This window comes from Pelodiscus sinensis, chromosome 1 (genome assembly GCF_052426305.1).
Source record: "Pelodiscus sinensis isolate ZL-2025 chromosome 1, ASM5242630v1, whole genome shotgun sequence".
NCBI lineage: Eukaryota > Metazoa > Chordata > Testudines > Trionychidae > Pelodiscus > Pelodiscus sinensis.
The window spans coordinates 341,463,602-341,479,365 of record NC_143052.1 but is presented as its reverse complement, the minus strand read 5'-3'; the positions used below and the strand labels follow the sequence as shown (position 1 = coordinate 341,479,365).

The following is a 15,764-nucleotide window of genomic DNA, read 5'->3' as shown; positions in this document are numbered from 1 at the left end:
GCATGGCCTTCAGTGCCGGGAGAGGCAGGAAGCTGCCTTAGCACCCCCACTGCACTGCTGACCGGGAGCTGCTTGAGGCAAGCCCTTCCTGCCCCAGCCCGGACCACAACCCCCAAGCCAGAGCCCCCTCGTACACTCCAAAGCTCTCATCCTCATCTCCTTCCCCTCCCCCCCCCCACCCGTCCTCTCCCCCGGAGCCCACACTCAGGTCAAATTATATTGGGTTGCGGGCATCAACAATTTTCTTCAACTGGGTCATGAGAAAAAAAGTTTGACAACCGCTGTTCTAAGGGCTACTCTAGTACAATGAATAATAAACAAGAAGAGACATGCAAGAGGAGATGGCTCCTCCATGGGGTATCTCTTACCATTTTGCAGGGTGACTCCTCCAAGGGCCGATGGCTAGAGATCCCTCCATTTGCTGCCAGGAAGAGTAACAGATACAGTTTCATGGCTCTGCAGGGAAAAGCAAACATGGGTTCAAGCAAAACGGGGGAAGTCCAAGCAGTCACTGGACAGCAGGGTCCACAACGCAGATGGACTTTCATGCCTAATAGAAGAGCTTACCCCACCTCGGGGCTTGCTTCATTTGCAAAGCCATCTGGCCCATTCCTATAGAGAAGAGAACATATGAAGTAGGAGAGAGATGGCAGGAAAGCACTAAGGGTGACTGTTTCTATGGCTTGCCCATTAGGATTTGTGTTGTGAATCTCAGGCTATCGGCCAGACTTTCAAACACTGTGGCACCTGACAACTCCCACTTATATACCTAAGTGATTGACCAGACTGTCAAAACTGCCTATTTAAATCTGACATTTCAGGGTGTTGTAGTTGTAGGGCTCCTGACCCAAAAAGGAGTTGGGAGGTGGGGTTGCAAGATATGGGGAAGCGCTGCCTTCGGAGCTGAGCAGCTGGAGAGGGGAGGCTGCCGGCTGGAAGCCCAGCTCTGAAGGCAGTGCTCCTGCCAGCTGCAGCACAGACATAAGGATGGACTGGTATGGTATTACCACCTTTACTTCTGCATTGCTGCCTATAGTGCTGGGCCCTTAGTCAGCAGTCGCCACTTGCTGGCTATCCAACTTTGAAGGCAGCAGCACAGAAGTAAGGGTGACATGGAGATGGTATTGCCACTTCTCTGCTGCTGTTGGCTGGGCTCTGCCTTCAAAGCTGGGCACCCAGTCAACAGCTGCTGCTCTCTGGCCACCCAGCTCCAAAGGCAGAGCAGAAATAAGGATGGCAATACCATTCCCCTCAAAATAACCATGTGATCCCCTGCAACTCACTTTTGGGTCAGGACCCCCAATCTGAGAAAAACTGGTCTTTTCCCCCTGAAATCTGTGGACAGGATAGCACACCTGATTTCACGGGGGGGAGACCAGATTACATGGTCTGTGATAGCGACAAGGAGTCTTGTAGCACCTTATAGACTAACAGATGTATTGGAGCATAAGCTTTTGTGGGCAAAGACCCACTTCCTCAGATGCATGTAGTGGAAATGTCCAGAGGCAGGTATAAATATGCAGGCCAGAATCAGGCTAGAGATAAGGAGGTTAATTCAATCAGGGAGGATGAGGTCCACTTCGAGCAGCTGATCTGGAGGTGTGAATACCAAGGGAGGAGAACCTTCTTTTGTAGTTAGCTAGCCATTCTCCGGGTATGTCTACACTACAGCGCTAATTCGAACTAACGCATCTAGAACTAAAAACTAGTTCGAATTAGCGTTTTTCTAATTCGAACTAGCGCATCCACATTAAGTGGACCCTGAAGCGGGGTTAAGGATGGCCGGCAGCAGTGCCGGCAGGGCATCAGAGGAGGACTTAGAGCGTGGAGCTGCTGTCTCAGGCTAGCCGAGGGCTGTGCTTAAAGGGTCCCGACCCCCACCCCGGACAGACAGTTCTCAGGGGTGCCCCGCTTGCAAAGCAGTCCTGGCTTGGAGTGCCCTGAGTGCCCACACTGGGCACATCACAGCACTCGGCCATCAGCCCGGCTGCACTTGCCGCAGGCTGCCATCTGGGGAGAGGAGGCAATTGGGGGGCTGCAGGAGAGTTTCCACCCCCAGAAGCCCACAGAGCCAGCCCAGTCCTCCCCATCGGGGGCTCGTGCCCCATTCCTCCCTCACCTCCTTCCACTTACCCTTCCCTAGCCCCTCTTCTTGATGTACAAAATAAAGATAACGTGTCTTCCAAAATGGAATCTGTCTTTATTGAACAAAACTGGGGGAGACTGGGAAAAGGAGGTGGGAGAGGGGAGGGCAACTAAAATGATCAGGGGTTGGGAACAGGTCCCATATGAAGAGAGGCTAAAGAGACTGGGACTTTTCAGCTTAGAAAAGAGGAGACGGAGGGGGGACAGGATAGAGGTCTCTAAAAGCAGGAGTTGGGTGGAGACGGTGCATACAAAAAAGTTCTTCATTAGTTCCCATAAAGAAGGACTAGAGGACACCAAAGGAAAGGAATGGGTAGCAGGCTTCAAACTAGTAACAGAAAGTTGTTCTTCACAAAGCAAAGAGTCAACCTGTGGAACTCCTTGCTGCAGGAGGCTGTGAAGGCTACAACTAGAACAGAGTTTAAAGGGAAGTGAGATCAAGTCATGGAGGTTGGGTCCATGGAGTGGTATTAGCCAGGGGGTAGGAGTGGTGTCCTTTCCCAAGGTTTGTGGAAGGCTGGAGAGGGATGGCACGAGACAAATGGCTTGGTCACTGTCTTCGGTCCTTCCCCTCCAGGGTCCCTAGGGTTGGCCGCTGTCGGCAGACAGACTACTGGGCTAGATGGACCTTTGGTTTGACCCAGGACAGCCATTGTAAACTCAGGGTCGGGGGTCTCAGTGGACCCCCTTGATTCTCTTGCACACCTGCTCCTGGGTGGCCAGGCTGGCAGCTATCCTGCCCAAGCCGGCCACTTTCCTGTGCCTAGTGCGGAGATCGTGGACAAGGTCCACGATGTCCGCACTAGACCAGGCGGGTGCCCGCCTCTTGCGGTCCCAGGCAAGCTCCCGGGAGCCGCCAGCCTGGTCCCGGGAAGAGGGGGAGGGCTGGGGGGCATCGGGTGGGTGGCTCTATCCGTGCCAGGTGCAGGGTCTGCTGGCTGGGTGCTGGCAGGCTTGCACCTGGCACGGGCACCGTAGCCAGCCCATGCCCCTTTAAGGGGTCCGGGGCCGGGAGGGGGGCAGTAGAGTTTCCCTAGTGTTGGCCAGAGTGGCCACCAGGGAAACCTGGGGAGGGCTAGCCTCCCACTAGTTCGAATTAAGGGGCTACACACCCCTTAATTCGAACTAGCTAGTTCGAACTAGGCTTAATCCTCTTGTAATGAGGATTACCTAGTTCGAACTAAGCGCTCCGCTAGTTCGAATTAAATTCGAACTAACGGAGCACTAGTGTAGCGCCTATGAAAGTTAGTTCGAACTAACGTCTGTTAGTTCGAACTAACTTTGTAGTGTAGACATACCCACCGTCTTCAGTTGCTAGAGGTGGGCCTCATCTTCCCTGATTGAATTAACTTCATTAGGATTAAACAAAGACTGTGAATGGCTAGCTAATTAAAAAAGCAGTTTCTCTTCTCTTGATATTCACACCTCCAGATCAGCTGCTAGAAGTGGGCCTCATCCTCCCTGATTGAATTACCTCGTTATCTGTAGTCTTATTCTGGCCTGCATATTTATACCTGCCTCTGGATATTTCCACTACATGCATCTGACGAAGTGGATCTTTGCCCACGAAAGGTTATGCTCCAATATATCTGTTAGTCTATAAGGTGCCACAGGACGCCTTATTGCTTTTGCAGATCCAGACTAACACGGCTACCCCTCTGATACATGGTCTGTGATGCATCTTTATGGTCATGAATTTGGTTGAGCCCTATTCATAGAGTTTATGGCCAGAAGGGACCATCAGATCATGTAGTCCCAAGTGGGACAGCCCACAGGAACTATTCTGTTACATTCCTCAGGCAGCGAATAGGAGATATCAAGCTTTACCAATGGCTGAGGCCCCCGCAAAGGCAGAGAAGCGACTCTGTGAACAACAGTCAGATAAATCCTGGCAGGTGACCCGCACTCTCACACTGCAGAAGAAGGCAGAACAACCCCTTGAGCTCACTGCCAATCAAACTGGGGAAATCTTTCTTCCTGACCCCATGTATGGCAATCAGTGACACCCTGAGCACGTGAATGAGAACCAACCAGGGTGCCTGAAAGAGACTGCTTAGTGCCACCGCAGAGCCTTGGCCCTCCCAATCCACTGCCTCATCTCCATCCTTCATGCTTCTGAGGAAAGAGGTAACTCCCCCTGCTTCCCCCGAGATAATGAAGATTAGTAGTGGTATTCCCATTTTTCAGATGGGTAAACTGAGGCACAGAGGTTGCGTGTCTTGCTCAAGGCTGCTTGTATTTAATCAATGGCAGAGCTGTGGATATAATTCACCTGCCTTAGCTCCCAGGACCCCTGATCTTGAAGAACTCTTCTATGTTACTGCTGCCGTCATAGACCTGACAAACCTTCCAGAAAATTCCTCCCTTCTTGAGTTTCTCAAGGCTGAACAAAGGGAGTGGCTCTTAGTTGGTGGAACCCACTTAGCCGAATCAGTGTTTAAAGGACACATTCGCTAACGGACACATTCGCTAACAGGCCAACGTGTGTGTGTGTGTGTGTGTGTGTGTGTGTGTGTGTGTGTGTGTGTGTGTGTGTGTGTGTGTGTCCTGGGTTCAGCCACTAGGGTGAGGGGTTTATCCATAGAGCAGCAGGAGCCCTTTTTGGGCTCTGGAGCCCTTTACATGCGTAAAAATATATGCGGCGCCCCAGCGGTCCCCTGATTGTATGTGTTGTACCCATCGATGTTTCCAGTTTGTCAACCTCGCGGAGCCCCTGGTCCACGGAACACAGTTTGAGAAACACTGCCATAGAGGGTTTGAGACTTCAGTTGCGATCAGGGGCTCAGGGCTTTATCCTGTAGGGCTGGAGGCCACCCTGTGAGGGAACCAGAGCTCAAGACTTTAGACTCAGAGCTCCAGGGAGTGCCAGTTCTCAGGGCTTTAGTCCTGCAGGGAGAACCAGGGCTCAGGGCTTCACCTTCACAGCTCTGCTCCTGGTTTCAGCTCCTCAGGGGTGCCAAGTTTCAGGGCACTGGGGATCCCTGACACTAGCTCAAGGCCCCCTGATTGAGAACCGCTGCAGTAGGACGCAAGGCCTGGACATTCTAGCTATCTCTGCCAGAAGTCCCCTTTTGGGCTCTAGCCCCAGGCAATACAAATCACTTCCCTTTCGAGACCTCCATTTGCAGTGCTGTTTGCTTTTTCTCTTTGCCAACGCGTTGCCCCATCGTTCAGCTTGATTCTTCACACCCAGTGCCCAGGCTTCCTCTGAGTGTAACTCTGCACGTTCTTCGCCACATGTGCAAACAGCAAGGATGGCTCCAGGAAACAAGCCCTGGGAAGTTCAGGTCACATGTGACTTGCTCTATTTTTTGTGCATATTTTCCTCATTCCAATGTAGTAACTTTTCTGATGTGGGGGTGGGGTGGAAATCTGGAAGCTGTGATACCTGTTGGTTTTTTATCTCATGCTGGAACACTGACTGCAGTGAGATCAAAGATTCTTAATTTCCCGCAGGCCTTGATTTCCCCATTTCTAAATGGGGGTAGTGTTCTAGGGGGTGTTCTGAAGCCATTTAGCTACTGTTGGCAAAGTGTTCTCAATCCCAGTGGAAGGTGCTGTACACTAGCTGTGGCAGAGGGTTTTTTGTGAATTCTCCAAAATTCTCTCCCCACTAATTTAAGAGGAGCCTAAAATTGTTGACTTTCAGAACATGCTGCAGGACTCAACTGTGGGGTTGTTTTGGAGTAAAAATAGAGGGGAGAGAGGGAATTGTCTTCATAGGATATTAGCTAACTGTATCTGAAAGAAGACGAAAGTCTGACATGCGTATATATGATCTGTGATTTTTAAATAATGATGAGGCACCCAGAGCTCTTGCATCTTTCATATGTAAAGAAATAAAAGAAATAATTTCTGCCCAATAATTTCTGCCACAGAAATCTTTGCCCAATGTAGGGCAGGCCCCTATATGTCATGAGGAGTATGGCTCCAAAGTATGCAGTGTTAAGTATTTTCTATTTGCGATGAACTCCATCCATTGCATTACTGCTAGGGAAGTATTTTCCTCGGGTGCTTTTAATAATAATATTTTGTATTAAAAAGGACGCTGTAAATTTGAAGATCTCTGAGTGTTTCACAAACTGTAATGAATTACTCTCCTCAGCCAATGTTCCCCCTACATTTTTCCATCCACGGGTGGAACAAATTTTATTATGTGCACTGAGGCATGTTTGGATGTGCACCATAATAGAAACACATGCTGACGGCTGTGGGCACTGTGGGCACTCTGCCAATCATCTCTTCCTCCCCTGACGAGATAGGGAAGGTTTCAGAGGGGTGGCCGTGTTAGTCTGTAACTGAAAAAAACTTTAAAAACAACAAATAGTCCTACAGCATTAGGGTATGTCTATACTACCACCCTAGTTCGAACTAGGGTGGTAATGTAGGCAACCGGAGTTGCAAATGTAGCCCAGGAATTGAATTTCCCGGGCTTCATTTGCATATTGCCGGGCGCCGCCATTTTTAAATGTCTGCCAGTGCGGACTCCGTGCCCCGCAGCTACACGCGGCACGGACTAGGTAGTTCGGATTAGGCTTCCACGAGGAGTAACGGTAGTTCGGAATAGGAAGCCTAATCCGAACTACCTAGTCCGTGCCGCGTGTAGCCGCGGGCATGGAGTCTGCACTAGCGGACATTTAAAAATGGCGGCGCCCGGCAATATGCAAATGAAGCCCGGGAAATTCAAATCCTGGGCTTCATTTGCAACTCCGGTTGCCTACATTACCACCCTAGTTCGAACTAGTGTGGTAGTGTAGACATACCCTTAGGGTGTGTCTAGACTACATGCCTCCTTCGACGGAGGCATGTAGATTAGCCAGATCGGAAGAGGGAAATGAAGCCGCGATTAAAATAATCGCGGCTTCATTTAAATTTAAATGGCTGCCCCGATCTGCCGATCAGCTGTTTGTCGGCAGATCGGGAGAGTCTGGACGCGATGCCCCGACAAAGAAGCCTTTCTTCATCGACACAGGTAAACCTGGTTTCACGAGGCTTACCTGTGTCGATGAAGAAAGGCTTCTTTGTCGGGGCATCGCGTCCAGACTCCCCCGATCTGCCGACAAACAGCTGATCGGCAGATCGGGGCAGCCATTTAAATTTAAATGAAGCCGCGATTATTTTAATCGCGGCTTCATTTCCCTCTTCCGATCTGGCTAATCTACATGCCTCCGTCGAAGGAGGCATGTAGTCTAGACACACCCTTAGAGACTAACAAAAAATATAGATAGCATCATGAGCTTTCATGGGCACAACCAGCTTCTTCAGCTGAATGGTGTTAAGGGTGTTAAGGTTCCAAAATAAATAGCAGAGAAAGAGGGGATGGGGAGAGAAAGAGAAGGAAAAAATAGGAAACAATTGTCAACTAGAGTGTCCATGCTAAATGAAGCTGATAGAGTAGGTTCTAAATACTCTTAAGTACTTGTTGCTTGGCTTTTTATGTCATTAGGATGTGGAATGTAGCAGCTAATCCAGTTAAGGTCTTTGTTTAAACTTCTATTGCAGGTATCAAACTTGACTGCATCTTCCATTTCAAGCTGGTTTTTTAAATTGGTTTGTAATAATATGATAACTTGGAGATCCATTAACCTGGGCCAGTTAAAATGTTCCCCTACAGGTTTCTTGTGTTACCTTTTCAAATATCTGATTTGTGTCCAGCAATCCTTTGTCGCAGAGACTGTCTACTCTGGCCAATATACATGGCAGAGGGGCATTGCTGGCATTGGAAAAGATCAGGAAAGTGAGACTTAGAGTGGCTAAGGGACTTGCCTAGGGACACTGAGTAAATGCGAGTGGCAGAGGAAAAAACTGATCTGTTCTATACATTTATGAGGTCTCTATTACACTGGTATCCAAAGCAGCAGAATCCATTCCTAGTCTCCTGTTTTAACCTCTAGACCACACAGATCAGCAATGTCAGGGTCGCTAACTGTGGGCAGCATGGAATCAGATCTTCTCTTTCAAGAACAACTAGACCTGATGATTCTATTCCTTTGGATCACTATCAGAGCAAGTACCAGGTCAGGAGCTTTCTCCAGTTTTGCTTAGTTTCCACCAGTGCTGCTCCTTTGTGGTTTCACCCACTGCTGTACATCCACTCCACTGCCTGGTAAAAAGGTCTGTGAGATATCACACCAACAAAACCTGACCAGCCACAACTGAGTGGATGGTTTTGACAATCCAGGATTCCCCAAAGTGCTGGAACTGTAACTTGTTGTAACAGGAGCTGTTGTTACCCCTCAGACTCTTCCACGCAGGCTGTTTCATTTAAAGTCCCAGTATGTTCCCATTATTGTGAAGTTTCCCACTGTCTTCAGAGGGAGCAGGGCTGAGCCTCAAAGCATCTTTAATGTTACAACTTTCCACCTAGACTTCATCTCATCCCAGCTCCCTCTTCACAGTGGGACAATGGATGGAATTTTGGAGACTAAGGGTGTGTCTACATTGCACTCTAAATTCGAAATAAGATACACAATTTGCATAGTGCGAATTATGTATCTCATTTTGAAATAGGCTATTTTGAAATTTGGCACGTCTACACGGTGCCAAATTTTGAAATAAAGTGCTATTTTGAGCCATCCTTTATCCCTTGTGCAACAAGGTTTACAGGGATGGCGAAATAGCACGTCTGTTATTTCAAAAAATATTTTGAAATAATGGGCACGTTCCTTGGATGCAGGGTAGCTATTTTGGGATACCTCCAGTATCCTGAAATAGCCTTGCATTGTAGATGTACCCTAAGACTCTCCTATTCCATGCCAAACCTTAGCAACTGGGTCAGCTTGCCTAGACAGACGAAACCAACGAAATGCAGGAGAAAAGAAGTATCACAGATACAGCTCCATTTCACAGATAGGAAACATGAGGGTTACAGAATCAGTGGTTTACCTAAGGACTACAGCAACAGGGAATTACATCTCCTGAGCCCCATCCATTGCCTTAATGACAAGCTCACCAAATCTCTTTTATCAGCATTGAACTGTAAACATTAATACAGGTTAAATGTTGTCATTTGCATTTAGCAACAACAGCAAACTCCTAATTTCCCCATGATTAGATTTCTGTAATGTAGCCAGTTATAACCTAAACAATTATTATTGTTTTCTCATCCAAACTAAAAAGAGGCAAAGCAGCAATGTGTGTTCTTTTAACACGTCAGACAGACTAAATACAAAGAGAGCCATGTACACCAGGACTCTGCTATGCATTCTTGCATGTGCTGGTTTTAAGAACAGAGTGAAGACAGCACATTTACTTTGTTTTGTGTGTCAGTTATTAGCTTTCCCACCCTCCGTTATTAAAAAAAAACTCTTAGCCATCTCTCCAGAGTTTAGTCAGCCACAGCACAGATTAGATCACCATTATTTTTCGCTCTTCCCCATTCAGCGTATGGAGCGGTTCATTGGTAACTTTCAGCCTGAGATGAAACTGAGACATTTGAAGGGAAATATCCTTATTTGGGACAGTGTCTGCTTTAAATTATGTCCTTTGTTTCCCCTCTGACTCCTCACCTGGCTGTTTGCTGGGTCCTAGCAACCACTGGATTAAGAAGAAAATTAGCTACTATGGGACTCTCCTTCAAGCCTTACTTGGGGAAAGCTTGTATTGAGAAATACAGGAATTTTGATTAAGCAGGGCTCTCAGGTTTGGGCCCACTGTTTTCCCTGAGAATTATTCATCTTATCTTTGTAGATGTCATTTGACTCTGAGTATGGATCAGTCAGTGTGTTTACTTTAGGTTTTTGTGTCTGAGCTACATTCCTAAAGGGCTATAAAGGAGCCACAGAGCATAGGATAGGCAACTTCAAAGTCCCTGAATCTCTACATTAAAAATAAATTGAGATTTCAGGATTGTAAATTAGAAGATGGTGTTGATGCAAGTGAAGCCCTTCATCCCTGAATCCTTACTCACAGAAGTAATCTGTACTCACACAAATTGTCTTACTGATTGGTTTGTCCAGAGGGACCTGATATAACTCTGAAGTAAATGGAAGTTCATTTCTTGGCTAGAACACTCCCTGGATGACTTAACTGAGTACATTTAAATGGGACTACTTATGGGAGTAGGGTGACTAAAGATTTCTGGGGTGGGCCCTGCTGCATCTGGACCAGTGGTTTGATTTCTGGCAGTGGCCACTTACTGTTCCTTCAAGCAGATATTATCATTGCCAAAGAATATTTTACCTCTAACATTAAGATAGTATGGTGATTTCAGATTTACTCTGAATTAAGTTAAATCTGTATTATTTCATGCTGCCCCCTATGGTCGGAGCAGTCTCACAATATTACTCTTCCAGGGCCTTTTCCTATTTAAAACCCAGTCCTGCAAATTCCTCCCTATGCTGATTTCAGCACTGAGGTCGCTAAACCTTCACACATTGGAATGTTGCTCTATAGAGTCTGTATTTTTCCTGTGGTCAAAAATAAGCTTTTTGGAGCAGGACTTTTGATGTTTTGTTTGGTTTTGTAATGCACCTTGTGCAGGGATGCCATAGACACCAGAGAAGAGAGGATTGTGGTGTGATACCAGCAGTATGATTAACAATAACAAACAGAGAAGGAGAAAATCATGTCTGACTGGAAAGCTTCCGAAGTGTGTGACGTAGTATGCTGTGGAAACAACTCCTAGGAAACGCTGTGAATCCCACTCTGTCACTTTTAGAATTAGACTTCAAAAGACACTTGCAAATGAGCTATGAGGAATGATTAAGATTGGTTGAGGCCGGGGAAATTTCCTGGCAAAAAATCACCAAAAATGAATATTTCTTTAAAATATTTTCTTTTAAAATGTGCATTAAATTTTTTCAGGTGTTTGTTGCAAAACCTTCAGTGCAAAAATACTTTAATTTCATTGAAATGAAACCCCCTCCCAAAAAATTGGGGGACATTTAAGGAAAAAGCAGAAAGTCTTGACAGAAACAGAATTTCTTTTTTCACTAAAGCTTCACTTTTGTAGAAAAGTCCTTGTTGACCCCCAAAAAATGTTTTTAAATAAAAGGTTTTTTACCAGCACTTGGAATAATCCAGGAAGCGGGGCTAATTGAGCTTTTCAAACCCAAACTGTAGCAAATTGTCTGGTGTTAGAATTCACCACTGGCACATAACGTAAGACAATGCTCTGTGCTAGTGAAAAGTCACATTTCCTGTGGGTTGGATGTAGGGGGTTGGACTGTCAGATCTGTGGGAAATTTGGATTTATAGTGAAAGATGAACCAACATTGTGGGAAAGACTATGAAATCTCCTCAGCTATTTCCTATTCCCTATTCCTAGAATTGATCTCAAATGTTTTAAAGATTTTGAAACATGTGGGTAACCTCCATCTGCCATATTTTCATATTTGCTCTTCTGGAATTTGGCTGCAATGACACTTAGCAATTGTCATAGTTAAAGTGCTGTGGAGACATGAGCTTGTTATATATCCTGAGCATCCCAATAACGTGAGGTATATATTATCCTTATTTTGCAGATTGGGAAGCTGTGATATTATGATCAAGTGCTCTCTCCCATAAGGGCTGAGAACCCTCAAGTCTCAGTGAAGTCAATGGAAGTGGAGAGCACCTGTGATCTTGTGGAATCACGTCCCAAGGTCACAGTGCACGTCATTGCCTCCTCCAGCTCTCGGTGAACTCAGCTGGGATTTCCCATTGACTTCAGTGGCAGCAGAATGAGGCCTGAGGTTCATTGCTCAGAGTTCTGCATTCCGCTGCTCCTTTCTTTCAAAGGCCGTGTTCATGGGCTTCCCAGCACGGCCCCAGAGTGGAAAGTAGTAGACATTCCAGAAACTGGTCCACATGAAACTTCCAGTGGTCAGTTGCAAGGGGTTTTGTAGAAACATTGACACTTCTGGGTGGTTATGTGAATCGAACCTCCAGACCTTTGGAGTTTGTCCATCACTAGTTTAATTGCTCTCTAATGCAACCCCCTAGGCAGAGCTCTCTGTGCAGGGTCTGTCTGTAGATGGTTGGGTTCTGTTCAGAGCTGTATGAATTACATTACCTTTGAAAAGTAAGAAATAATTCTCTAAGGGCAGGAGTAAGGAGCGAACCCCAGCCCTGTTAACTGCTTCCTCACTGGACTAATCTCCCATGGGAAACTCTGCACCTTTTTATCCTCTTCTCCTGTCCCCCTCGTTCTCTTCCCTTTTCACTGTTCCTTCTTAAGTAAACCTACACACACTGAAAAAAGCTTTCTATACCCCTTCCTCATTCCTATGTCTGTCTTGTCTATTTACATCACGAGGACTTCAGAGCTGTCTACTGCTCTGAGTACATATGTTGCCCAGCATAATGGTTGACCCCGGGGCTCCATCATAATAAGAATAATTGTGAATATAATCTCTATATGTGTGTCAATTGAGACAGATGAGTATGAATCTTTGATTATTATGATTATGTATTTATTATTCCAAGAGCATTCAATCTGTAAAGAAGAATTCAGACAGAGGTATGTATTCTATAATCTGAAAGGAGATAAAAACGAGACCAAGAAATTAATTTGAGATGTCTCTGACTGACTGGGATGGTGTCCAGTAAACCCTCTTGTGAATAATGTGTCATTCTTCAGGTAAAAGTCCAAAATATTTGAGCTGCTCACTAAGCTGTAACCCTTTGCTTAAAAAAGCAATCGGATGGGTTAAGTAAATAAGAGAGATTTTTTAACATATTAAGATAATTGAAACTCCCCTTTTCAATTTAAAAAGACAAGTTTCCTGATTTGAGTAACCTGGACCTTTGTTAAGAGACACTCACAGACACATTTTTATGAATGATGCTGCTGGGGTTGGCTCTCATGCTATTTTCTTTGAGAGAGGGGTTTGCTGAGGTATATCTTTTGATTGGATCAACTTCACCTCACCCACCTTCTCTCTCTCTCATATCCTCGGGCCACGGTGGCTACCACAACACTTGGATAGACATTTCCATTGTCTTAACCCTGGCATGCACAGGTGTGGAACAATCTGTACAGTGCGGATGTGGAGAGATGCTGAACCAAACTGTAAACCCTGGACATGATGGAAACCATCTGGCAGCCCCCTATCCAGGCCCACCAATCGGGGGGGGGGGGCAAATAGGGCAATTGCCCTCTGACCCAGTGATTCTAAAGGGTCTGGGATGCCCGGCCGCCACCCCTGCTACTGTGGCAATGGACAGAGCCCGAGCCCCCTTTGAATTGCCACCAGAGTGTCGTTCCATGTGGGTAAGGGCTGGGAGGGACATGCACTGCTATCCCAGCAGTGCGGAGGAATGGCTGCCCCAGCCCCACACCTTTCACCTGAGGCCTCGCCCCTGCCAGGGGGTGTGGACCCACCCCCTTATCCTGGGGCCCATGTGGCTGTCAGCCCCACTGGCCCCAGCATCTCTGCTTCCAGCACCTTTGCTGGCAAGGGACTAAGAGGGAGGAAGATTTTGAAAAAGAATATTGGGCACCGAGGCAGCACTTCATATTTTCAAGGCATCATGCAAATATTAATCAAGAATGAGAATTCCTGGGGTGAATAAGCCTTCATTTACCTACAGTGGCCTCTGAGCCCCCCGTTTCCCTCTATGCTTAGAATGACATCTCATATGCGGTGACCACCAAGTGGGAAGTTTAAAGGTTGCCTTTTAATGGCAGTGATTACAGGTAAATGAAATACTGCTGTCCCTACCTTAGAGAGCTTAAATGACTTGCCTGAGGCTGGACAGTGAGTCAGCAAAAGAGCTAGGATACTCAAGTCTCCTGGCTTATTTCCCAGTACTCAGACCCATAAGGTGAGCCAGGAGGCTTTCTATAGTATTCGTTTATGTCCCCACATTGCAGTAGCACCCCGATTATACCAAGCACTGTATGAACATGCTGGCCTGGCCCCAAAAAGTCTCACTATGATTTTTATTAGTAGTGAAAACACAGAGGAGACATCACAATAGTTTTGTTGTAAAACTTACTTAAATGATCCAAGCCACTGTAATAGGCTCCCCAATGATTTAGCCAAACAGCTGTTATGGATCTTGCCCACTGCATGGTATATTTAATCAATTATTCAGCCCCTTCATAAAGACAATCCGGTTTCATTTAAACACTACCTTCATCCTCGGTGGTATAGTTTTTTAAAAGGCTGCAGCTCCAAGTTCCTGAATCCCCACTTTTGCCTGCAGTCAGAGAAACATTTGGCTCAACTTTCCAGCAGCACCAAAGTTTAACTCGCTGCTGTACATACCTGCTGTTTGGATGAATGAGGAAGCTTCACTTCTGCAAGCAGCCTTCGTCTCCCAGGCTGTCCCGACAGCCCTCCAGTGAAAGTTGAGGAAGGGTTTCCTTGGGGAAGTCACAGCTCTGCTACATGCCAGCTGACTAAAAACTCTGAGAGCTCAGACAGAAGTTTAAGTCACTGAGAAAAAAAAATACTCCCAATAGACTGGCCCTTGAATTCATTGCTCAGCAGTCATCAGCTCTGATATATTCCCAACCTCCCATAAGCATAAGAATGTACACCTCAGTAATAGGTTTTAAATGTGTGTCCTCTGCTTTTCTTTTTGTTTTCCATTTCACTCGCTTAACCTTGGCTTATTTCCTGGAGTTTCTCGGCTGATAATAACGCCCCTCTCATATTGACACATTGCAACATTCTGTGAATAGCAACAGAAATCCCCTTTGCAGATTTCAATGGTACCTACATTATCTCTGTTTTACAGATGTGGGTCTGGTTCGTGTTACATTCATTTTCAGGGAGCTTGAGCTAGATCACACCGTCCATTATTTTGAGGGGAAATCTGAAGTCATTCAGAGGCCAGCGTTTATAAGGGAGAGCAAAAGTTGGCCCTTTGGTCTGGGTTCTCAGCTGCTATAAATCATGCTGTATCTTTGCAGTTGTGACCTCTCGACTCCAACTATTGATATCTAAGATACTGCATTTTAAGGTTTGAAAGGAGGAGTGTATATTTGCTTTTTAAGGGGAATCTTGGGTTAGATTTTGATCTCATTGACACGGGCATAAATTCAGAGCAACTCCGTTTACTTTAGTGGAGTTAGTTTTAAATGGACGTGATACCAGATTGCAGGCCATGTGCTCATCCATGGAGCAGATTTTTAATGTAAAATATGTGTTCTGATTTACATGTTACTGGTTTCTGAATCCATATATTGTTTTGCAGCCATACCAACCTGCATGGTAATCTCCTTGGCACTCAGAAACTAAGTGGCTAAGTCTAGACTGGCATGATTTTCCACAAATGCTTTTAACAGCAAAATTTTCCGTTAAAAGCATTTGTGGAAAAGCGCGTCTAGATTGGCACGGATGCTTTTCCGCAAAAGCACTTTTTGCGGAAAAGCGTCCGTGCCAATCTAGACACGCTTTTGCGCAAAACAGCCCCAATCGCCATTTTCGCAATCAGGGCTTTTTTTGCGCAAAACAAATCTGAGATGTCTACACTGGCCTTTTTGCGCAAAAGGACTTTTGACCGAATGGGAGCAGCATAGTATTTCCACAAGAAGCACTGATTTCTTACATGAGATCGTCAGTGTTCTTGCAGAAATTCAAGCAGCCAGTGTAGACGGCTGAAAAACTTGCCAGTCTAGACACAGCCAGCATGTTTAGAGAGGACTGTGCAATCCAAAAAGAACATTGAGGATATGGCTCATATGT

At 46.1% G+C, this 15,764-nt stretch overlaps 1 protein-coding gene across 1 annotated transcript in view; it reads right to left on the bottom strand.

Moving 5' to 3' along the window:
* LRRC32 (leucine rich repeat containing 32) overlaps positions 1-14,719 on the bottom strand; it is a 30,412-nt gene extending 15,693 nt beyond the window's left edge. Inside the window, exons 1-2 of the mRNA XM_075919528.2 lie at positions 14,340-14,719; positions 369-456 (exon numbers count right to left, since the gene is read on the bottom strand). Of these exons, the coding sequence (XP_075775643.1) occupies positions 369-452 (84 nt within the window). The 5' untranslated portion in view covers positions 453-456; positions 14,340-14,719. The remainder of the gene's footprint in view (positions 1-368; positions 457-14,339) is intronic.
* Between the last annotated feature and the right edge of the window lie 1,045 nt (positions 14,720-15,764).